At 35.8% G+C, this 26,332-nt stretch overlaps 1 protein-coding gene across 4 annotated transcripts in view; it reads left to right on the top strand.

Moving 5' to 3' along the window:
- Positions 1-26,332, top strand: part of ARAP2 (ArfGAP with RhoGAP domain, ankyrin repeat and PH domain 2) — a 212,949-nt gene that overhangs the window by 176,219 nt on the left and 10,398 nt on the right. For all 4 annotated transcript variants that reach the window (XM_047092177.1, XM_047092176.1, XM_047092179.1 and 1 more), the window contains 4 exons: positions 12,001-12,140; positions 19,587-19,669; positions 20,739-20,774; positions 22,722-22,785. In XM_047092177.1, the coding sequence (XP_046948133.1) occupies positions 12,001-12,140; positions 19,587-19,669; positions 20,739-20,774; positions 22,722-22,785 (323 nt within the window). The remainder of the gene's footprint in view (positions 1-12,000; positions 12,141-19,586; positions 19,670-20,738; positions 20,775-22,721; positions 22,786-26,332) is intronic.

The raw sequence follows: 26,332 nt of genomic DNA, 5'->3' as shown, positions 1-26,332 counted from the left end.
ACAGCTCTTCACAAGGAAGTATTTGGCTCAAAATGTCAGTGGTGCCTGTGTTGAGAATATCTGATTTAGATAATCTGTAAAATCTGTTCTGGCTCTTAAATTCTGTTATTCTTTCATTTTGACACTGAGATAAAGAAAAAACATTGAGCTTATAAACCAAGTCCTGTCAGCATTATGAAATATATATATAATAAGTCCTCATGGCTTCTTTCCTTTTAGAAAATCATCTTTTCAGGCAATTTTTTTTTTATTTTTCTGGTGAGAATTTCCTTTTCCTTTTTCCAGTATCCCTCCAAAATGTCTCTAGTTCACTGTATTGTCAAACAAACAAACAAACAAACAAACAAAACAAAACAAAAACTTGAAATCCGTACCTAGACATGATACCTTCAGTCTTGTTTGAATGCAAGTGGATTGGTTAGGTGAATAAGAACAGACAAGAATAAGGTCTTAAAGGCTGTGATAAAAAAGAAAGTTTTGTGCAGGTGGAGATGAGGGATAACCAACACAAGTATACCCTTAAGTGCTGTTGATGTTTAAAGAAAAAAAGAAAACAGCATCATATTGAGCTGGTTGAGAGCAATGACATCTGAGTAGAAATCTTTAAAGTTGTTTAAGGACACAAAGAAATGGTAGAGTAGCATACTGTGCATTGGCTGTATCCACAACTGGGCCAGGAGATTCTGTGTTATAACGATGCTTCATACACTCCTGTGTGTGCTCTGTATGGTGTTGTGAGTGTGTCCTTGTGGTGTGAAAGCATCAAGCTTCTATAAGGTCTAGACAAAACATCTGCATAAGAACTGGAGAACCCAAGCATGAAACATTCTCTAGGGTAAAATGTCAGCAAATGTTTTTGTGACTCTCATATCTCCTTCATGCCTGTAATGGAGTGGGAGCCATAAAACACATGCCTGTCCCCTGCACTATCCCTACCTCTGGTTTCCAAACCAGTATATAGCTTGTTATTATAATATCTATAGTTCCTTCTACCAGGAAATGATTTCTCTCTGCATGGGGAAAAAAAAAAAAAAGGTTTTAGAGTAACAGCATTAGCAAATACATTAATTTTACCGTTTCATATTAGTAGTTATGTATTTTTGGTCATAAATAGTATCTATGCAGTAAATATTTTAAAAAGTTTGTTTTGTGTTGTTTTCTATCCAATAAAATTTTTATAAATGTTTTTAATTAGAGCTTGATTTATATTAAGATTGTCAAAGCAAAATAATCTCTTTCATTATGGTTGGTTCTACATCTGTGTGAATTTAGGATTGTCATTTTAAAACAACTCTGGCCTGTTGTTCATTTTTTAAATCAATTTCTTAAGTCATGATTTTTTCCTATAATTGTGTCTTGTAGCAACCTAGAGCTTGTAAATACTTCTTAGGGGGATATATTTTGTGATAGATTTTAGGTTGGTTAGACATTCAATCTACCTTGTCTCTGTCTTGGAAAATGTCTCTTAAATCAATCACAGTGACCACCTACTCCAGAATTATTGCTCTGTTCATTACATGTACTACTTAAAATTGGGATCTAAAAGGAAAGTAACGAAAGTAAATCAAATGTGATTTCCCTGTCAATTTGTTAGCAGAAAAACTGGAATCATCTCAGAAAGACATTGCTCTTTATGGCAGAAAGGGAACACTGTGAAGGATTTCTTTTCCTTTCTCGAGATTTTCTTATTCTACCCTGGGAGCCATGTGGAAATTAGCAGAATTTGAAACAAGGGTAGTTGGTAGCAACCACATTTTTTCTCACTAACAAATAGCTAATTTAATATTTTGTTAACATATAAAGTAGCATTGCCTCATCCTTTGCACTCTGTTCTTCCATACTCCATGCCTCCTGGCCACAGATTTTACCATCTCCCTACCTATCACTGTTTCTATTTCTGGATCTACACGTACAAATATACATGTATATGTGTGTGTCTATTACATGACTTCCATTTCATAAATTGATAATTTTTCTGATTTATGTAACAAATTATAAGCATATACTTTTGCTTGACATTAGGTTTTCAACACCTACTTGCTAAATCAAGAATTTTATTAAATAACAGGTTTAAGCGTTTAGGGTAGTTTAGGGGTTTTCGTTTCCTTAATTTTCTCACTTTACCTGAACAACTTAAAATGTCGACAACACAAGCAGGAATAGATTTAGAATCATCCGACACTTAATTTGTGCTCATTCATTTAAGGTAATGAGGTAGCATACTTTACTTTTATAGAAGTCTATGACAGTAAATAAATTTTGTTGCCTCTACTTAGAAATCAATTCTGTGTTCTTCAAAAGCAGCATTTTATTTCTTGGAAACATTTTGTGTCATTGCCATCATTGTAATGAGGAGTTAACTAACTTGAAAAGAAAGATAATAGTCCTCAAATTTCTTTTCTACCCCATAGATTATGACTGAGACATTATGATAGGAGGAATAAAACTTCATTTAAATTGCCATTTTAGACTTTGTCATAGCTAATCTCATTAGACTGTCTTTTATCATTATCTCTTGTATTGAGTTAAGCTTCAGCATCTCTATCACAAGTAAACCATAAATGTATACCTTCTGTAAGGTTCCAGAGTAAATAATTTTATGTTGCTGAAGTCTTATTTTAAGCGTTAAAGATCTTTAAAGTTAACCCCAATCGAATGTGATACATTGGCATCAAGTTTTAATGATCTAAATGGGGAAGAAATACTTTTAAGATATAAGATGTAACTCAAATGCAGATCCCTGTGGGTTTCTAAATTTAGATTGCTACATATGACAGATGCTTTGGAATTAAATTTGCATTAGAATAGAATAGTTAAAAATGCAACTGCTTCTGGCAAATACAGACCTGGAAAGCTGAACCATCCACTATCAACTAACTTAAGAAAATACAAGAAAATTCCAGCAAAAATAGTATGAGGCCATAAATCATAGTCTCACTGCAAGAATTTACTTTCCACTCCCCATCAAATCTTTTTAAATCCAAATGTGTGTAACAGTTGAAGGTACGCCTCGTCCACTTCAAATATAAGTATCTTCTTGAAAACTGATGATAGTCTTTGATATTCACCATGAAGCATGAATGTCCCGGCTTCTTTTAATGTTAAAATTCTATAGTGAGAAAACCAACTGGTAAGTTTCTATTAGGAATCTACTATGGAAAATTAAAGGATTGTTAAGCATTATCTTTACCCACAAGGAAGAGAAAATTTAAATGTATTACATCTATTTAAATTATAAGGCTACAAATACAGCATGCAGTACATGACTGCTATTAGCCAGGAAGTTTATGGAGAGCTTTCAAGCACAGAAAAATCGTTCAGTTAGTTGATCACTGACATCTCTTCTAACACTGAATGTATCTCATTCAACAAAATATCATTGCTTGTTTAGTTTTTCTTACATCTGTTGTCCTAACAAGACTATCTTATTCTTTTACTCACTAAAAGTACATGTTTAGTAAACTTTTTAAAATATAAACGAGTAACACTTTGTAACTGAGCAGGTACTGGCAGAATTTCATAGCAGTGCAAATTCTTAAGCTTTTATCTAGATAGTGAGGGAATGCTTTCCCTAGGAAATTAGCATTGTATTAGTGTTGAGAAAATGGCATATGGTCCTCAGTTTCTTGATTTGAATACTTTGTGAGACATTAAGATGGGGAGAATAGAAGAGGCCACTATTCGGGATGAAATAGGGTTGGGGTCACTGAATTCGGCTTTGGATGTCTGTAGTTTTTAGTTTTCTGTCAGGTGTCCAATGGTGTATGTCTGGAAGGGATCTGAGTACTCATCACTAGGGAGCACGTTATGTGGGGCATGATTTTAGCCTTTGGAGAGTGCAAGATCATGCAGTTGTAATGTTAAAATAAGAACATTAAAGAACTGAGCGTAGAATTACCAGCACGTGAGGCCCAGGTCTATTAAGGGAGCCCTGCTTGTGAAGGAACAATCGGAAAGGCTGTCAGAAAACAAAGAGCAATGTGTGGAATCATCAAAGGATTGCCCTTCAGGGAACAGTGTGTTTAACAATGCAGTATGGTACGCAAGGTCAAGAAAGGCCCCCAAACATTTATTAGTATTGTAGTGATCATGATGAACAATGACCATTACTTACAAGCATCTCAGTATAAAAAGAATTCTTTGTTAGATGTTAAGAGACCTGAATTGTAATTCTAGGACATTTGCTCCCTAGTTCTGTAACAAAACCTTTGTGAACCATAGTTTTCTCCCTTACAAGATGAGATCATAATACCTCTACTTCCTACTTTAGAATAGAAAGTTGCATGAGGGGCACCTGGCTGGCCCAGTCGGTAGAACATGTGACTCTTGATCTTGGGATTCTAACTTCAAACCCCACATTTGTGTGTAGAAATTATTAAAAAATAAATAAAGTATTTTTTTTTAAATTGCATGAGGAGCAATAAGATAAAATACATGAACACTTTGGAAAGTCTAAAATACTATCTATGTGTTAAGAGTATCCTAAATACAACACTGTGATGCTAAATTTTATTTCTAAAATTTTATTATAATTCAGGATAAAAATAGAATAGAAAAGTGTTTTCTACTATCTGTAATTTGCTGCATTGTCAGTAAAATGGCATGGAATTTCTGGCACTTTTCTAGTCAGTCCTTCAATGGTAATTATATCTACAGTTTTCTTATTTATGGGGACTCTAATTGTAGGAAGATGTCAACATGCTACTAGTTCTATTAAGCATTACTTCTTCAGTACAAGTAACACAGAGGAAAATAGACTAGGAATGAGTCAGGGGACATATTTGGGTTTTCCTAAAAAATAGATTACTTTCAATGTACCATTTGGGGAGACTGGGTGGCTCAGTCGGTTAAGTGTCTGACTTCAGCCCAGGTCATGCTCTTAAAGGTTTGTGAGGTCGAGCCCCACATCAGGCTCTGTGCTAACAACTCAGAGCCTGGAACCTACTTGAGATTCTGTATCTCCCTCTCTCTCTGCCTCTCCCCTTTACACACACACACACTCTCTCTCTCTCTCTTTCTCTCTCTCTCTCAAAAGTAAATAAAAATTTACAAAAAAAAAAAAAAAAAAAAAAAAAGAAAGGCCTGTGCCTGACACATTAAAAACAAAACAAAACAAAACAAAAAACATTAGATTACTTTTAAGTAGCTATTACCCAGTTTGGTTTCTACTCAGTTGTAGAACTAAATTTTACTAAAATGAATTTTGAGGGAATGTCATACAATGATTGCAATATATCAGAAATTCTGCTTCCTTCCAGTTGAAAAGAATACACACGTTTTTCTGGTTATTTGTCTTTCTCAGTCTGACTTATTTCACTTAGCATAATACCCTCAAGGTCCTTCAAAAATTAAAAAAAAAAGACGAATAAATAGACAGAATCAGACCTATAAATACAGAGAACTGGTGTTTGCCTGAGGGGAGGGAAGAGGATGGGGGATTGAGCAAAATGGGGGGAGGGGAGATAGAGATACAGGCTTCTAATTACAGAAAGAACAGACATGGGAATAAAAGGCACAGCATAGGGAATATAGTCAGTGATACTGTAATAGTATAATGGGGTAGATGGTAGCTATACTTGTGGTGAACATAGCATAAACTTGTCAAATCACTAAGTTGTATGCCTGAAACTAATGGAACATTGTGTGTCAACCATACTAAAAAACAAACAAGGGAATATACATGATTCTATATAATCAGCATCAAAGGAAAACTTGCCTAATTTTTAATTTGTAAGAAATCGTTAGGCAGCGAATACTGCCAACTATTACTTGGTCATGGCATATTTTAAAGAGGGTATCTCTCCTGGAAACTGCCCATTTGTCTCTTTTACAAAGTTCACGGCAGAGGTGGAATAACAAGGAATTTTTCAGCCCTGAAGAATAATGGACAGCCCTGAAGAAATAATCTTTGCCATCCAAAGAAGGGAGACACATAGAGACCATGAAAAAAATGGGCTTTTTTTTTCATATTCTCTTGTCTAGCTCAGAACATATATAAGAAATATAGGGGCGCCTGGGTGGCGTAGTCGGTTAAGCGTCCGACTTCAGCCAGGTCACGATCTCGCGGTCCGTGGGTTCGAGCCCCGCGTCAGGCTCTGGGCTGATGGCTCAGAGCCTGGAGCCTGTTTCCGATTCTGTGTCTCCCTCTCTCTCTGCCCCTCCCCCGTTCATGCTCTGTCTCTCTCTGTCCCAAAAATAAATAAACGTTGAAAAAAAAAATTAAAAAAAAATATATATATAAAAAATAACAGTCCATTTTAGTTACTGTGCATTTTACTCTGTGCCACATGCTGGGTTGAATGCTTTTCCATTCACCATCTCATTTCTTCTTCCTAGTTAGTCTTAACCAGGCCTCTACACATGGAGAAATGAGGGCATGGAGACAATACATAACTCCATCAGGGCCACTTGCTTGTAAGTGCAGAGCAAGCATTTGAATAAAGATGTCTCCAAATCCAGTCCATATAGTCTGTCCTAACCTACCAACTAGACTGATATCAAGGATAAATCAGTAGTTTTTTAATTCTTATAAACTCAATCTATAAATCATCAGGCCCTTGGAAGTGTAGTTCCTTCTCTTTTTTCTTTTCTTTGTAGTACAGAGAAAAGTACACCCTGCTTGCTCTGTGCCAAGTACTGTTCTAAGCACTTCACCCACCAAATGCATGGGGTGAGTATTATATGTATCCCCATTTTTCAGGTGAAGAAACTGAGATTCAGAGATGACTACCTGAGAGTGAGTGGAGGATGTGGTTGTCATTTTTTCTTATGTTTATTTACTTTTGCTAGGGGGGGAGGAGGGACAGAGAGAGAGGAAGACACAGAATCTGAAGCAGGCTCCAGGCCCTGAGATGTCAGCACAGAACCTGACCCAGGGCTCAACACGGCTTGAACTCCAGAACAGTGAGATCATGACCTGAGCCAAAGTCTGACGCTGAACCAACTGAGCCACCCAGGTGCCCCTGTCGATGTGGCTGTCATTTAAACCCAGCATCAGAGTGTGCCCTTAGTCACTGTTGCTATGTCAGCTCTCGTAGGTTGGGGAGGAAAGTCCAAAGCACACATTGTTTTAAAAAGCAAATATGAAATTATCATGTACCTAAGAAGTAAATTATTAAGCAAATAGGATTTATACACCCAGGAACTGGATTATATCTTAGAGTGTAGGGATATAAATAATAAATACGAACTAGAATTGTTAGAAAAATCTCTGCGGATAAGTACAGAAGTGGGTACAGAAGTGGGATAGAATTTGTATAGAAGCAAGAAGAATGGAATTTCTCTCAAGTTTATTCAGGTAATCAACTTGAGACATGGTGTAGAGATGATTAGTTTTCCAAACAGTATATTATGATCAAGTGAACTATAAATATATTTTTATTTAATATTTTATAGAGATGGGTAGGAGAAATTTGTTAATTTAGCCCTTTAAATGTCAGGAAAAGGAGTTTAGACTTTTTTTTTAATGATAAAAAAGTAAAGCATTAAATAGTAGAAAAACAAGGCTTTAGATGGGGTGGGATGGGGGGGATTAACATGTTAAAATAGCATTTGCATAACACAAATCTGGAATTATTTGCTGGAGCCATTAGAACAAAGGGCATGGAGTTATAAAATCCTGGAATCCCCAGGTAGTAGGTAGAAAAGGCAGGGGTTAGAGTAATGGCATTGGGAATAAAATAGAATTGAACCCCAAAGAGAAATTCTCAAAGAACAATGGCTGACTTGCTAGCTGACTGGACATGAAGGAAAAAGGAGGAGTATATAATTTGGAAGTACCATTCCTGGATTTATGTTTTTCCCTCCCTCTCTCTCTGTCTCTACCTCTCCTTCCCAGGATCCTTCCACCTCCTCTACAGTCTGTTCTTTTTTGGGGATTAGGGACCACTAGTTAGGGATTGTTCATTTGTGTAAGAACTTGTGGTTTTCAAATGGTTTGGAAAAACTTTTTTTATTGTTATCAGTTTCATCGTCCCAGTAATATGATAGTCTATTTAAATAAATTTGGCTGTTCTGTTTTGTTTCATACATGAGACTTTTAAGGGCCTTTCTAACTAATAACAAAATTATAGCACAATCAAGAATACTGGCTCTTATTTTCCTTATCTCCAGTGTTAACTCGAAAGACCCATTGTTTAACTTCACTTGTTCCTTCCATGTCCTAGTAATCAACAAGAAGGGGAAAGGCATTTATGATTCTCTAGATATAACAGAATGCCGGAATTCTGTTGGAATGAAAGACAAAGGTAGTAAAGGAAATTGTACCCATTAGGGTACATCCCAGAATGTTTCTCTGAAGGAATTAGGTGCTTAGAGGAGTGCATTAAATCTTCACATGTGTTATATTTGCAAATACATTAGATGATTTTCCCAAATCTTTTAGTGCATGATTCATTTGCTTTAGCTGGTTTCTTTTTCCATTGAAAGCAGATTTACATGGTGTGTCCTATGTTTTTCTTTCCTATTTTCTTTTTTAAATTCATATTACATAGAAATATTCTGTGCTTATTAACTTACAGCATGGCTAAGATTGATATTGTGGACCATATGACGTGTGAAATCATTGTTTTGATTGGATCAGAGGGATTCAGTGTATATTGAATAAGTATAGGAGGGGGTATAGCCAGAAAGACTGCCTATGTGGCTTTAGAAATACTAGTGCTCTGAAGTTTGAAGCTAAAAAAAAAATGACATCTAGAAAAATCACTGTGCTGTGAGGGACGATGGAGATAGCAAGATCTCACAGAATTATGAAGGCAAACCATAGCAGGGAGACAGGAGTACTGGCCAGAATCTCAAGAATTATGAAGCAGAAAGCCCACTGCAAAGATCTGAATAGCAGAAGTTTGAACTCTAGCTCAGGAGAGACATGCAGAGCATAAAACTTACATTTCTGACAAATTAGAGTTGAATTCAAACCTGGATGGGGTCTGGGAAGCAGGTACAGTGGATACAGCTGGCATGAACTTTGTACTGAATGAGACTCCTCTGAAGCAGAGGACCCTAGTAAGCTTTCTGCCTGGGGTGAAGAGGGGGGCAGTGAAAACCTGAGAGTGAAGTACCCCACTCTTACGGGACCAAGCAGTACTGGAAAGGTTTGGAAAAGTGAAGGATTGGAAGCCATTTAATTCATAACCTGAGTTTTATTATGTGCTGAGTCACACACGATGGCCCCCAAAGTCTGTAGTTTCATTTTGTCATTTACATAGTGGGTAATTTTTCTCCGTTTTAACGTTTTGAGAGCATCCAGAATTTCATTGTGAGAGCCTTTAAAAATTCTTTAAAGTCCTTGATAGTTACCGAACTTCTTTATTTCAGAGTCTTTCATTCTTTCCTCATCTTTCACATTTATTTCTCTCAAAGCCCTCCTCCTGAGTCCCTTAAAGTATGCTGCAAGATATAACTAATATACTCAATTATGTAATTATTATTAAAATAAATTTTAACAAGTATGAACCCAAACATAGCAACAATATTTTTTCCCTAAGCTTGTTTTCTCTTGGACCTGCAAATGGTTTACTTAGGCACTGGACATGTGGTCACTGGTAAAACTTGAAAGGCTTATTCATTTGGACAAAAATCTAAATGAAAAAGTACAATTAGAAGGTGTAAATGGAGGGGCCACTGGGTGGCTCAGTCGAACGTATGACTCTTGATTTTGGCTCAGGTCATGATCCCAGGGTCATGGGATCGAGCCCTGGGTCGGGCTTCCCACTGAGTGTGGAGTCTGCTTAAGATTTTCTCTCTCCATGGAGGGAAAAAAAAAAAAAAAAAAAGTATAAATGGAATTTGTTTGGCTTAAGCAATATATAATATCTATATCTCACAACTTGATTATAATTTAAACTTTTAAAAAGATTTACCTATTTCTAAACTAACAGTATTATGAATACCATTCTCAACTTTCCTGTTAAATGAGCTGAATCACTAAGCCTACTGAATGTTTTTTGAATTGCTCACTTCTGTCAGTAGACACAGCGTTATTTGCTAGCCCATATTTAATTCATTTGTTTCCAAGGTTGTATATTACTAGGACCAAGTGCATACCAGACCCTTAATACTTCATGAAGAAATGAATGCTTTGATATAATATGAATTTCACTGAATATTTATTTTATATGTTTACTTTTTTCTTGACCTTCCAGTTGTATTATAATAGATGTTCTTTCAAGTCTTTTAATTGGAAAAGTTCTATCATTTGAAATATTTTTATGGAAATGAATATTGATTGTGTGAAAAAACAAAATTTAGCAGTGTTGTTCAGAAATTACCTTAAAGTCTCAAACTACCAAAAAAGAACCTGTTTTAGTATGATAGTATGATTCAAAGAATGTTCTATGTGGCCAGTAAATGTGTCATGAAAACTGTTGGGGTTTGTTAATTACATTTGTTTGCAGCATCAGTGATGTGATTAGTCTTGGGGATTTCTACTTCCAGATATTCATGCCATACTCATGTTTGAGTATAATTACAAGGACCTATTTCTGGTTTTTTTACTTCTGTTTTCTTATGCCAATTATAGTTGTGAGCCACTGTGTATTATTTGCTCTGTAAGTACACGTTTTCTTTAAACCAAGGAATTGTTCGATTTAAGACCAAGAGTTCTTTTTTCTAAAACAATTCAGTTTATTTTGTACGTTTTAGGAACCATGCATGATTATTTAAAAATTGTATCACCTGACTAGCAGAAAATTGCTAAAGGTCCTAGTCTGATACGTCCCACCCAACATTTTTTTGCGGGTCTTTATCTATAAATACAAGGCCCACAGTAATCTGCAGGATATGTGTCATTACTCTTATTTTCCAGGAAAAGCAGAAGTTGACACCATAATGACCATATGGTGTTTGGCTTAAGGTTTTTGTTTGTTTGTTTGTTTTTGTTTTTTTTTTTTTTTACCCACTGCTCTTTAGTTCTCAAGTAGGCAGTTGAATATTGTCTAGAATTCAAGGAGAAAGTCTTAGACTGGAGATGTATTGATACATGTATACATGATAAATTTATCCAAATACAAATTTGGTATTCTTACCAGAAAAAAAATTTTATAGAATTAGTTGAAATGATTTTCAAATGTGGGACTCTGGCAGTATTGCACATGAAACATAGTTGTTGATAAATGTTCTGCCTTAGAGCTTTTTTCCCCCACTTACTTGGTTCATAAGTACAGAATTTTCTTTAGTGCCCTGAGAATTCTTGGGTTCCTGAATCAGAATCCTGGGAGAGGCTTCCATTTTAACCTATGTATTGCATGGTTTTTCGAGAGCTGTTCAGAAGAAATACAATGCAAGCCAATTGTGTAATTTTAAATTATCTAGTAGCCACATTAAAAGATATAAAAAAACAGGTGTGGGGCGCCTGGGTGGCTGTCAGTTAAGCGTCTGACTTCAGCTCAGGTCATGATCTCACAGTTCGTGAGTTCAAGCCCCGCGTTGGGCTCTGCGCTGACAGCTCAGAGCCCGGAGCCTGCTTCGGATTCTGTGTCTCCCTCTCTCTCTCTCTGCTCCTCCCCTGCTCATGCTCTGTCTCTCTCACTCTCAAAAATGAATAAATGTTAATAAATAAGTAAATAATTAAATAATTAAAAAAATAAAAAAGGTGAAATTAATTTTTACTAATACAGTTTATTTAAACTCACATTATCTAAAATATTTTATCATGTCATCAGTATTATAAAATTATGATATTTTTACCTTTTTTTTGGTACTAAAACTTTAAAATATGGCCTATATTTTATAATTATAGCACATTTCAGTTGAGATTAACCACATTTCAAGTGCTTATTAGCCAGTAGCCAATTGAACAGCATAGGCAGGCCTGTATATTATAAATAGATGTAAATACCCTGAAACATCGTGTTCCCAGAAATTAACTGTAGGTTTCTTAATGGTCAGAAACAAATTGTTAGTTTGTATTATCAAAACTGAAAATACAGATTGTTTTGTATTATACTCCAAATAAATGAAAATATACCTAACTTACAAAAGTAATGTTGTACTTTACAGAGAGGAGGGCCCTGGAAAGTATCAAAGAAGGAGTCTTGAAAATTAAAGAAGAACCATCTAAAATACTGTCTGGAAATAAGTTTCAAGACCGGTATTTTGTTTTACGAGATGGGTATCTCTTTCTCTACAAGGATTCAAAGGTAGTTGTATATTTAGTATTTGAACCCATGTGTGTTTTTGTGTGGGTATTAACATTCTCATTTTATGTCTCTCTCAGTCCTCTCTTGGCAGTCAAGCCCTGTGGGAAACAGAACACATAGTAAGCTGATGATTTCTTGCAGCCTCTGGGATATGGTATTAATACACTGAGTAACACTGTGAAGAACTTCATATGACCTTTCTGAGCACTTCCCATTATTTTAGTGCAGAGAAGTCCTGAATATATATATTATATATAATATATATCATATGTAATATTATATATATATAGCAGCATGCTCATCAAAGACTTCACTAAGAATATTAATAGGCAAGTCCCAGATAGAGAAAAATATATTCATAGTACATACATCTGAGAAAGAGCTCATTTTCCGAATATGAAGAACTCCAAATCAACAATAAAAAGACTACCCAATAAAAAGTGGAGTGAAGTGGTGAATAGATACTATGTGAAAGAACATGTAGGAATGGTCAATAAACCATTGTAATGAAAGTGCTCAACATAATAGTCACCGGGGGCATGCAAATTAAAACCGTGCAACATTTTTTTCATCGATTGGTATGACTGAGGATGTTGATTAATTAAATCCCTCATAAATTGCTAGTGGAAAGGTAAGATCACACAGTTACTATATAAAACTGTTTGGAATTTTTTTAAAAATATTCATACAGCTACCCACGATCCAGCCACTCTATTCCTAGGCATTATGTTCACAAAAGCATTTGTTCAAGAATGTTCATAAGCAGCTTTACTCATAAAACCAAAACCTGGAAACATTCCAAATGTTTCATCATCAATAAAAGAATGATACATTCATACAATAGAATATTATTTGGCAGTAAAAATTAATGAAAAGTAATGAATGTAACAACACAGATGAATCTTTAAATCCTTGTTTAGCAAAAGCAGCTTGATACAAAATCGTACCATATGAGTCTGTACACAAGAAGTCTAAGAACAGGCAAAATCATTCATGATGATAGAAGTCAGAAAGTGTCTACCTGAGGTGTGGAGAAAGGTTGTTGCAGAAGCAAGATGATGGAGACAGGAGGGATCTTTCTAGGGTGATATAAATAAATATTCTCTATCCAATGTGGGCGGTTATAAGAATGTATATAGTAACATCTCTACTTCCTTGAGATTCAGGTAACACACCTATGCAATTCTTTTAAATGTAGAATGACAGCAGGATCTAAAGGCACTTTTTTATATTGAATTATCAAGTTCCCTTGGGTTCATATCGCTTGCATGCTTTAGGAGTGTGGTGATTCCCTGTGATGTGTTGTAGAGATGTATAAAGACAGACCAGACGAGTAACATCTGTTAATAGTTATGAAGAAAGGATTCTTAGGCAGCTTTCCAAACCTCTGTGATCTCATTTTATTATGGCTTCTGTTGAGCTCCCCACATGCTTTGACCGCTTTCCCTGCATGTTCCTCCAGCAGGGAGGGCTCCATGTGGGCAAAATAAATCTGAGTAGCATTCCTCCTTTGATTAGGACAGTGGATTGTCCAGGCGGGGGGGGGGGCTTCCCTCACCCCTCTCTATTCAGAGAGCTGTAATACATACTGTACTTGAACTCTCCCACCTTATTATGCCATCTCATAGACCCAGCAGGGAGCCTGTGTGGGTATCAAATGGTTATTATCTATTATCATCCTTCAGTTTTTCTAGTAGAGGAAGAGTGGAGTCTGCAGAAGTAAGGCACAGAAGAATTTGGGGTTATGTGAACTGAAGACATCAGATTTCAAGGTTCATGAACTTTAGATTTATGTTCGTGAAAGTAAATTCAGGACTTCACAGCTGATTATTCTAGCTGTCTAGAACTGATTCTGATTAAATTTTCTTTGGTTTTCTTCAGTGGGTCACCCACTTTGATCTTCATTAGACTGGCTTTCTTAATCTTTGCCCTTCTATGTACATATGTTGGTTAAGTGTCACTCTTAAGTGTCCTGCTTAGGGTATTTAAAAATGAACCTGAACGTTTTAGTCCCATTAAGGAACCAACAGTTCCATTGTGTAGCAATGGGACATTGCTAGAAACAGCTAGTAGTTGTTAATAGTAACAGCAGTGCAATCATAATGGCAGTGACTAACATTCAGGTGGTTACTTTATAAAAAGCAGAGTTCTGTACATTTCACTTTCATTATCTAATTTTATCTTTATAATAACCCTGTGAAATTAGTACTGTAATTATTCGCACTTTACAGATAAAGAAATGGATCCTACTAAGGTATTACATAACTTGCCCAACATCACATAACCAGTAAGCAACAGACTCAGAATGCATTCCCAACTGTCTGACTCCAAAGCCTCCGTGTAAGGGGACTTACCAAACAAATACAAATTTTCCATTATTTTAGCTTGGTGGTTTTGCTGACAGACTTTTATTTAAAGAGGATAAGTCTCTTTCATTTTACAGTACCAAATATTCCTAAGTATGACAATCAATACAGTTTGGCTTTTTATAGCGTTTTCCCCCAAGCTGATATCAATTTAAAAACCTGCCACAGGAAGCTTGTTCGTGGACAAGTGATTTTTTTTTTTCCAGACATTGGTTTTGTGAGATAATCTCCTATTGTTTAACAGAATGCGTTTTAAGAATTTATATCTTTTTGAAAGGATCAACCTTCTCAGTCTAAGATAATTCATATAAATTGGTAGAGAGTGACAGTATCAAGTTTGTCTAAAAGAGTGAGGGGGGGTTGACATAATTTTGAGATATTTCTCATTTTTCAAGCTTTTATAAATTGACAAAAATTGTGTATATTTATCTTGTACACGGTGATGTTTTGATACAGTGATTACTGTAATCAAGCTAATTAACATATCCATTACCTCACATAGTTATCTGCTGGCTGTGTGTGTGTGTGTGTGTGTGTGTGTGTGTGTGTGTACGTGTATATGTGTGTTGAGAACATTTTAAGATGTACTCTTTTATCAAATTTCAAGTATGTGGTACAGGAGTATTAACTATGGTCACCACACTATATATTAGATCTCCAGAATGTTCATTTTGCATAACTGAAACTTTATACCCTTTGACCACTGTCTCTGCATTTCCGCCAGCCCCTGGAAACAACCATTCTACTTTATGCTACGATTTTCACTTTTTTAGATTCTACCTATAGTGAGACACACTATTTGTCAGAAAGACACTGAACTTTAAGGACACTGAACACATTTTGTTTTTATAACAGTGACCTTGGGTTATGGAATTATAATTACTGTGCTTAAAAGATGTGTTTGTACATCTGTTGGAATAAATTAATGCAGCTGATACTTTTAATTTGCACATTCAGGCAAGCAGAGGGGACCCGACTTACAGTTTTCCTTAAACTATCATTGTTTTCAACACATGATTTTGTGTGGCTGGTTATTTTTTCATGTTGCTGGTCTGTCCCTTTTAATATTGATGGTAGAGTCATTGGCAATGTTAACATTTCAAGTTATTTTACAGTAAATAAGCAATAGTGCAAATCTCCTAACTTATTTGAATAAACATTTGGCTCTGGTTTTGACAGTTTTACCATTAATATGTGTATGCTTGTATATACTTAGAAAATGATTTACTGAGAAGGAGGTAGAAGTTACAAATTGAAAAGTGTATTTAAAAAGACTATGTGTTAATTAGAGATAATTTATGAATGCTCATTAACAACAAATTAGGGTAATACACAGGGGAAGATATATTTTGTTTTGAGAGTTTACTCTGCACAGAAAATGTTAATTAAAATGTTTTCAGACTTGATTTACATAAAAGGTGATAAGTTTCAAAGAATATTACCATTATACTGTTAATGGTGTGAAAAAAAAAAACAAGTGGGGGAGGGGGCCATTAAAAGTTTCATGCACTAATAAGCAAACTCCTTTTAGTGCAAGAATAATTTCTTAAACACACTAATTTAATTGGCTTAGTTAAAAACTTTGTTTTGAATTATAGTGCCTGAGTAACACATTAGAGACTTCCTTACAGCCTAGTATATTGAGCTTTTTGAAGAAATTCTCCAGAAAATCCACATACCAAAAAAGAGAATTGTAATAAACCAACAGTAAAGTTACATTGCCAACTGAGATTTCTTTTTATAGAACTTTCCGTTAGTATCCTTGCAATTCCACTTTATGTATATTTAGTTTAAAGACTGAAACTAAAACTTCTTTCCACCATTGCTGACTTCCACACAAATTCTGTCATTAGTGGCATAAAGTAATGAGCTTGCATGTCAGGAGTGGCTTGAGAATCAGTTGTATGACTTCAGACTCTCTATTGGCAAAAATACTTCAAAATGTAGGCAGTCCTGGCCCTACTGATGTCCTGTATAAACTAAGACTACCTGCTTCATCAGATGATAATAGCGAACATTGATCTCAACTGTGCAACTCCCATTTTCCCCATACTCCTGGAATTACTGCCTCTCACCCTACCTGGCCGCTTCCGTTGAGATAGAGTCCAAGGGAACAGGAGTCTCTCAACTATGACGAGGGACATTCAGCTCAGTTGCAATCTAATGTAGTCTCTGACAGAGGTGGCCAGGAAGCTCCACTACTATATATAATTCCTAAATTCTCTTTGCTTTGACTCTTTCCGACATGAAACAGTTACTGCTTTAGAAAGCTACCTCACTGCTCTTTATTAGACTTCAGTGTTACACCTTAGCGTTCAGTAAAGTAGCACACTACAAAAAAGTACCCCAAAACCAGTCCTCAGTCAGAATTAAAAGACAAAATACATAAACTACTAGAAAATGACCTCAACAAGAAGTCAGGTTTTTATGAAGGAAACTACAGAACTTCACTGATAGAAATAAAATGTATGTAAAGTCTGATCTTTATCTATAGGTTTAATGTACTTGTTTTCAAAGTCTCAAAGGAATTATTTTTAGAACTTGACAAAAATGATACAATAATCACCTCAAAGTGTAAACAGATAAGAATATTTGTAAACATTTTGTTGATAAAAAACAAAATAGTGTAGTATTTTGCATCCAACTGTCATGGTCTACAATAAAACTAAAATAACTTAGATAATATGATCTTGGCATAAAAATGAACAGAGATAGCAGTAGTATCATAAAGTCGGGTAATTAAGAATTAGTTTTGGGGGGCGCCTGGATGGCTCAGTCGGTTAAGCGTCCAACTTCAACTCAGGTCATGATCTTGCGGTTCGTAAGTTCTAGCCCCACGTTGGGCTCTGTGCTGACAGCTCAGAGCCTGGAGCCTGCCTCGGATTCTGTGTCTCCCTCTCTCGGTCCCTTCCCTCTCACCTCTCTCTCTGTCTGTCTCTCTCTCTCAAATAACTAAACCTTAAAAAAAAATTAAATATTATTTTTTTTAAATACACCATCATAAATGCATATCTACAGATTGGTTTGTTTAAATAAGTAGGGCTGGGATAATTGTTAAATTTTTTTAATTTAAATTCTTGTCTATACTGTATATAAAATATATATTCTAGACTAACAAAAGAATTAACTTTAAAAATAGCAATGCTTCTCATTACATGGCCATGCAAGTTAGTATTTGTCAGCTTTCAAGTTGAGATATAGTTAAGAAAGTTCAAAAGGAAAAAACCGTATACTTGACTTATAATAATAACTGTAAACATCAAGCAAAATTATTGAAAACAATTTGTGTAGAATATTCCATTTAAAAAGATAAGGCAGTTTTTTTCTTTCACATATAGAGAAGTAATTCAAACAAATATGTAAAGATAGATAAATTGTTGACCAAATCAAAAGTAAAAATTGCTAATGAATGTACATACGAGTGTGTGTTTAATTTGAAGTAAATGTACCCTATCAGTTTGACCAGAATCTTACTCCTGTTCTTAGCCTTTGACCCAGTGATTTCATTTTTAGAAACCGCACCATAAAAAAAAAAAAAAAATATATATATATATATATATATATATATATATCCACAAATATATAGTTTTTTAAATTATCTACCATGATGATAATAGCAAACATTGATCATAGTGACTAGGAGTAAATTCATCATGGCCTTATCACTACCAGACCACTAGCCACCCAAGCATTCTTCCTGATAATCTTCTTGCTTGTTTTTCCTTTATGCTTTTTCTGTATTCTCCTGACCTGTTGTCTCTAGGGAAGGTGGTTTGTAATTTTATAAACATATTTTCCATCCTTTACTTTTCAGATTCGACTGCTTTCATGAAGACTTCATAGTAATATGTTAACTTGTATAGAACCTAGTACTAATTTCAGCTAAATGTACTTTGTACTAAATTTCAGCCAATATTTGCTAAATGGGCTTTTGTGTACTGTCTTAGAATTCTTACAGTTTGTCTATATAGCTGTGTTTCTGAAGCAATATGTTCTAAGTCCATAATAACAGAAGCTATAATTTATTGCACACTTTTTTTAATGATGATTACTGGACTAAACAGTTTATAGGCATTTGTCTTATTTAATCTGTAGAATTATCCTTCACAGTAACCCTTTCCTTAGTCAATAATAACCCTATGAAATACTATTTTTATTGTCCCTCTTTACAAACAAGAAGAGTAGAGAAAAGTAATGTGAGGTCACAAACTAAGTAGCAAGCCAGATTTGCACCCAGGTTTCTATGATCTCAAACCCCTTGCTCTTAGCTATAAATGCTATATGCCTAACAGTTTAAAATAAGAGATTGCCTTCAGAATTTTTAGGATATGGGGAAAGCATGTGTTAATAATTATTCCTGTGGCTGTTACCTTTATGAAAGCTATTTCAGGTTATCCAAGGATGAGTAATAAAGTGGGTGTGATTTGATAGAAGTTACGATGGTCTGTGTTCAGGATTTTTGAAAAATGGTGGTTACAGATAATAAGTATGTTAGGATGTATATGGAGAATAATTGGGTGGATGTAAATTATTTTAATAGTCTGCTTTCTTGAATTGTGAAAAATTCTATTAATATGGATACTTGAGATAGTTCAATATGTACCCATCAGGGTTCACAGTATGTTTTCCTTCATTCTTAAATCCAAAAAGTACAGAAGGTCATAATGCATTTGGTGGCAAAACCTAACATGAAAGTAGTTGCCTTAGTTATATGAATACAGGACACTGCCCCAGGTAACACTGATGGAATTATACCATATAATGCATGTTGTTGTTTTAAAATTAAAAAAAAAAAATGAAAAGTAATCAATTCTGATATATATCTGGTCCCAGATATTTTGAATCAAAAATTGTTTTTGTGTATGCATAGCTTCTGTAAATGTACATGTATATCCAAAGTTTTCTATTTAAATCTATAACATTGTAATCAGAACAATCTTCATTCAGTAAAAACTTGGTATTACATCCGTAAAACATTGGAGAAACTAAACAGTTCTAAATCCAGTCATTAATACTCCAGGAAAATATAAAGGTGTTTTGAAAATCCATTTAATTACAACTTACTTTGTTTTCCTTACAGAGTAGTAAATATGAGAAAATGTTTTCCCTCAGTTCAATGAAGTTTTATCTTGGAGTGAAAAAGAAAATGAAGCCTCCAACAAGGTAAAGTTTGAAAGGGAAAGGTTTTTGAAGAGTAAAAGCTATAGGACTATTTGTCTATTTAAGGATTTGGAGATCAGAGGCGTTAATCAAGCTTTTTATAAGTTAAGCTTTAGACAAAATCTTTGAGCTGTCACAGACATGGCAGGGGGCCTGTTGCAGATCAAGGGAAATTATGTGGGCAGATAAAAAAGCTTGTTTCCACTGCAGTCAAACCCCTTGGTGATTGCATCTCTGCTACATAAAGCAGGAAATCCCCAGAAGGTCCTGTCTACTGAAAAACACATCAGTTTTTCTCCACATTCTGTTTCTTGATCAGTCTCCCAACCTGGGGACATAAGGAATGTTCCAGGAAATTCTACACTCAGGAAAACAGCCTCTTGATGCCTCGCTATGTAGTTTGCCCTTTTCATTTTGCCAAATTTGGTAGTAAACCCACAGCACATAGGTAGCTGAGAGCGAGTGGACCCCACTTATACAGCGTCCCCCTCTTCAACATTTGAATCATGCCAGCATTTTATTCCAATACTTCCTATCACAGTTTAATTTGAATTGCTAATTACATTTGCAAGAATACTTTTCTTATGAAACATTTTAATGAACTGTTATGTGCTTAGTTTGGGATTCTGTTTCTGAAAATTTTCTCACTTTTGCCTACATGCTTAATTCTAAACCCAGAACATACACCTGTATTTCAGTTGACATTTTCTTAATTTCTCGCAATATCAATAAGACAATGTATAGATCCTCTTATTTTGGCCATTTTCCTAGACATCTGTCCTTCCTCAGCCAAGAGTGTCTTCTGAGAGATTTCCCCACCTTCCCAGAACATCATATAAGACTCCTTCCCTCTGTCTCCCTTCAGTATATTTAAATTTGTAGCTGAACCCCTCATTGATCATTCACCTCTACGTCAGTCATACCCACTGAATCATCCCTCGTGGGTATCTGTTCTGTATTACACATTGCCACCATTAAATATCACCTCCTTAACATCTAATCCTTCTTTTAGTTTTGTACAGTTGATCTTTTTTAATATGTATGTTTCTGTGTTTTTTCCCATGTGATTTAGTTGGGGATTGACAGCATATTCCGAAAAACATCACTGGTAAGTTAACTGCTGGCAGTTTTGGGATTTGAGATATTGATGACTTTACTAAACAATGTTATTGGCAGGTAGATCTACAGATAGGAAATGTTTCACCTAAGTGAAATTAGGTTGTTTTTTTTTTTTTGTTTTGTTTTATTTGTTTTGTTTTTGTTTTAAGTATTTTTAGTCTGAGAAGAAGAAAATAGATTTGCTTCAAGCTTTAGGTCCATTTCAATCCTGTGTGTCCTACCTGCCAGTGCCTCTTAAGAGAAAATATATCTGATTTCTTCCTAGTTCTTTTATGAGTGTGGAATCCCAGCTTTTATGGGATAAGCAGGCGGAATTCAGTTTCATATGAAGGAAAAGAACTAGCCAAAACTGAGTATAAAAAAAAAATCTTGGCCTCAAACCATTTCTTTCCATATATGTACATTTTTCCATTGATCTCATAGGATCTAGCCAGTCTCCCTAGAGACTGTACTGGATGTCTCTTTCTTCAGCCCTAGCTGTGTCTGATCAATCCCTAAGCCAAACTGGATCTGCCTCTTAATTATCTCCCTTATCAGGCCACACCTTCATTCATCTGCATGGTTTTATTCTAGTCATCCTAAGTGTTCTTCATACCTCTAATTTTATTTTTGTTTTCTAGAATATTCTCTACCCAACCACCAAAGAGGCTTTCTAAATGTGTTGTGTTTCTTTCCTGCATTAAAGCTCTTCAATGAATCCTATAGCTAAAGGATAGCGTGCAGGATTGTTGGCACAGCGTTCCATGAGCTTCATCTCCCAAGGCTTTCCCTTTTTTACTTACTGATAAAGCAGTAATCGGTGATTCACCATACATCCCTTTGTCCTTCATCTCTACATGTTCAGTGTAGATAGCCCCCTTACTGAGCCTTCTTCACACTATATGCTGCTCCCATACCTCCCACTCCCATCCCCTTCCTGCTAATGTGGTAGACACAACCGTCATTCTTTCAGATTACAGCTCAGATGCCCCAAAAGTCTGATAACTCTCCCCTCTAATCATTACTTATTTCTTCTTGGCATCAATAGTATTTTGCACACATGGGTGCAGAATTATAGAGAGGACCGTTTTTTGGACATGGTAATGGAAAGGGACAATGTCTTTATATGAGAATCTAATGAAGGAAGCATGAAATTTTTACAAATTTCATGTTGACGTTTTTTCCCAAATTGTTTTTCATACAGGAATATAAAGAGTATGTAATTATATTGAAATATCCAGGTCATTTTAACAACGCTTATAAAAAGAAAATTTTCTAAGAAAACTTTATCGCATCCCCAGGTGTGCTCTTTCTGTATTTGTGTCAACAATACTTTCTCTTTTTCTCACTCTGCTGTAATTTATTTGTTTACGTGCCTAGCTCCTCTAATAGAATGTGTGAACCTTGAGGGCAAGATCTCTGTTTTATACAGGTTTTCAATAAAAGGTTACTGAGTCAGTGTTATTGGACATGCAGTAGTAGTTTTTCATTTGGTTCATTTTTCACGAGTCTTGCGGGTATTAAATGTTTATAATCCTAATGATGGAGACAGTCTAAGCCTTTTTACAAAGTATGCTCTTAAGAAAATGTGCACATATTTTTCGTCTTACACTCAGAGTTTCTGGGGGAAAAGATGTGTTTAACATCATGTACATGAAAAAGTAAATGACAGTGACCTTTCTGCCTTTCCAGAAATATTGCCGATCATTCTTCAGCAGTTACCAAAGCCTGTAGCTGTATTTTGTTTAAACTAGCATATTTATACTATTATTTTGATATTGCACATTTAACAGAAGCCTGAAGCAACTTATACTGAAATACTCCCATTTTGATTGTATTAAGTCATGAATCAGGAGAAACCCACAGAGGCTTCTGATCATTTAATAACCAAACAAACACACTGGAGAACAGTCTTCTGGCTTTATGAATTATGTATTTTATAAACCTTGTTTTACAGGCACATTTGTTGTGATAACTTACAAACTCAGACGGAGTGGATGGCCAGTGTCTTTATCGCCCAGGTACGAAATCTGTCTCAGCTCTCCAGCCAAGTAGAACGACTGCTTGTAGGAAATGTTAGTGGGATTTCCAAAGCATTTTTAATAAGAGTCTTATATGTATACTTTTATTTTCTCATTCATATGTTTTTTTTTATTTTTTTTAATGCTTATTTTGAAGGGGAGGGGCAGAGACAGAGAGGGAGACACAGAATCCGAAGCAGGCTCCAGGCTCTGAGCTGTCAGCACAGAGCCTGATGTGGTGTTTGAACTTAAGGAGCCATGAGATCGTGACCTGAGCCGCAGTCAGATGCATAACCAAGCAAACCACCCGGGCGGCCCTCATATGGTTTTTCAAACATATGAGAATCCAAATTGATCCATTACCCTTTGAAAGAGAGTTATTCTCTTTCTAGAGGCTTCTTTTTTGGCGCTCCAGCAACTCCTTACCTTTGGAGAGGTGTATTGCTTCAAGATGGTAGTGTAAGAAAGAGAGACCTGTTTACCAGAGTTCCACATTCATCTTCATTTAGAAAAGCGTGCCTCTTTCTTCTTGTTCTCCCCATGGCCCACCTACTCCCCCCACTCTAGCCTTTCCAGAAACAAGGACAGGAGCCCACATTTCTTTAATACTTACTCTGTGCTGGATACTGCAGAAGAGCTAACTCTTGTATTCTTTGTAACAAACCATGCATGACGTTGCTTATAGATGTTTGCTTAGCACCATACAGTTTAGTAGTTCAAACCCAGGAGTGCCAGAAGCTAATACCTATACTCAATTCCCCATTTAGTCTCCTCTCTAGAGGAGGACTCCGTCTTTGTGAGAAGGGTTAATAGTCTCATTAATAGGATTGGTTTTCTCCCCACTACCTTGTCTGGCTGAATTCCCAGCAGTGCTTCCCATAAGAGCATTGAAATTCACTGGTAACGATTAAGTTGCCACTCTTTATTACTGAGGACGCACTTCCCTGTTTCTCTTATAAGTGGGAAGTTAATTCACCCCCAAATCTGGCCCTTAGTTGTTTTGAAAACCATTTTCTGTGTTCATTTAATTTATTAACCTTACCAGTGGTTAATAAACACTGCTCTTCTCAGTCTGACGCTGAGGTTACTACCTGAAAACACATAGGCAGGAAAAGACTTAACTTTTTAGAGATTTTTCCTCTTTTTTGTGCCTTTTTAGAAATTCAGATATTAAATCCTTAAAAAAAAATGTAAACTAGATTTGAAGTGTTTTAGTAAAATTGGAACCATAGAGTCAAAAGTATTACAGTGTCTGTGGTACAACTACTCTGATTTGTTTTTATGATTGAAGTCACTAGACTCTGTGGTTGAAAATCAAGGTATAAATAGCCAGAAAGCAGAGGTTGCTCTCATGGACAGCTTATTCCCCCCTGCCTCAGCTATTCTTCCTTTTCCTGGCCTTAGGGATTCAGCCCAATTACTTTTCCTCTGTTCTTCCCAGTGCTTAGGATTAAGGTAAACAAAAAGGCCTTCTTGGATTTAAGGATTTAATGGCTCACCTCCACAGGGAGGCAGAAAACTAGCAAATGTTGTTTTATATGTGTGTGTGTGTGTGTGTGTGTGTGTGTGTGTGTACACATATATGTTAACACACACACCAACAGTTAAGTGCTTCTTACAATGAGTTCTTACTGGTGTGCAGAATACTTTTATAATATCCATTCCCATTTTCACTCTTGCCTCAAAAGTCCTTTAGATTTCACCTGATGTGTCATTCTCAGAGAAACTCTCCCTGATCTTCAGACCAGTCAGATCTCAGGCTAGAGGAACCCTTAGCATTCTTTACTTCAGTGGTAGCACTAATTAGAAAGTACCGTGTAATTAGATTTTTCATGTCTGCCTCTCCGACTAAAATGTACACTTGATGACAAGAAAGGCTCTGTCAGTCTTATTAGACCTAGATGTATACTTGCACCATAGAACCCAATCCTATTTACAAAATATATGCTTAGGTAGTATTTCTAAAATAAGACAGGGAGAGAACATAATTTGACAAAATTTCAAATAGATATTAGTGTGATACAATAATAAAATAAGCAACAGAAAGGAGAGGATGTGACTGGGTTAAAGAAGGGCACTAACTAGGAAATGTTCTGAGGAAAATGCCTTTCTAAACAGGTGACAGGTATGCTGACACCTGTCTGAAATTAGGGAGCAGGTAATGCAGATATGCAGGAGTGGGGAGAGTGTTCTAGTATAGGGGCCAGCAGGTGCAAGGTCCTGAGATGTGGTCTTAATCTTTGTTCCATGAACATCATGAAGGGCTGTGTGAAGAAAGATATAAAAGATGAGGAAGGTAATAAGCAGATCATATAGTCCCAGTTTATGAATTTCCTCTACCACTACACTTCCAATATCCCCTCCCTAACTCACTGATGATCAGTTCACTGATTTTAAAAATTACTAGTAATCATTAAAGAATTTCATTTTTCTACTAGGAAATCTACCACCCTCCCTGCATCTTACAGCCACATAAGTGAGGCTCCCTTCTCTTCCAACTATTTCTTCTGATTACTAAGAACTTTTCTTTAGTCATAAGTACTCAGTGTGCCATACTATATGGTCAATACAGAGGAAAGGTGAGAAATAATCTTCAGAGAGTGAGGAAGCCAATTGCCCAAAGTAGAACTTCAACTTAATGCTGAGTGCTTACTTGAAATTTAAGGTTAAATCTGAAGTGAGATGAATCTATAAGAGGGAGCATCTTTCTCTCTTTCTTCATCGGTTGGTAGGCTCTCTCATAAAGCAAGTAGAATTGGGTTTAACCAGTTTGGGGGCCTTGCCAGGCAGGAATGATGAAAGGAAGCAGCACAGGATGTGGAGATATTTATAAGGAGGTGAGTATCCTTATAGACTGTGAAATCTAAGACGGACTCTGAAGGAAGTGGAGGGTAATGTGGAAAGTAGAATGATGGTAGAGACAGTAGAGAAGTAAGAGAATGGATTTGGATGTCTTAAGGAGTCTAAAGGGGTGAATGAAGCTGAATTAAGTTGTAAGAGGTCAGGGTCAGAAAGAGAGAGAGGCAGGCTCACCTCACGTTCATTGCAGCATTACTCACAGTTGCCAAGGTACATAAATGACCTACGTGTCTAAGGACGAATGGATCCGTGTGTGTATGTATATGCTCCCCCACACACATTCAGATATTATTCACCCTCAAACAAGAAAGAAGTCTTGTCATTTTTGACAACATGGATGAATTTGGAGGACATTATGCTGAGTGAAATAAGCCAGACAGAGACTGCAAGTATCACTTACGTGTGGAATTTAAAAATGAAAGTTTAACTCATAGACACAACAAAGTGGTTGCTGGGTGGGTAGGGAGAATAGGTGAAGGTTTACACACTTTCAGCTATAAGATGAATAAGGTTTGAAGATCAAATATAAAAAATGGTCACTGTTGATACAGTTAATACTGTATTGTATAAATGAAATTTGCTAAGAATAGAACTTGAATGTTTTCACCAAAAAAAAAAAAAAGTGAGGTGATAGATGTATTAATTAACTTAATTGGGGGGAATTCTTTCACAATGTATACATATATCA

This window comes from Lynx rufus, unplaced genomic scaffold (genome assembly GCF_022079265.1).
Source record: "Lynx rufus isolate CCGP_SWC_20201006 ecotype Redwood Valley unplaced genomic scaffold, mLynRuf1.p SCAF_3, whole genome shotgun sequence".
NCBI classification, from domain to species: Eukaryota; Metazoa; Chordata; class Mammalia; order Carnivora; family Felidae; genus Lynx; species Lynx rufus.
The sequence above is the reverse complement of the archived record's forward strand: the minus strand, read 5'-3'. Positions and strand labels throughout refer to the sequence as shown.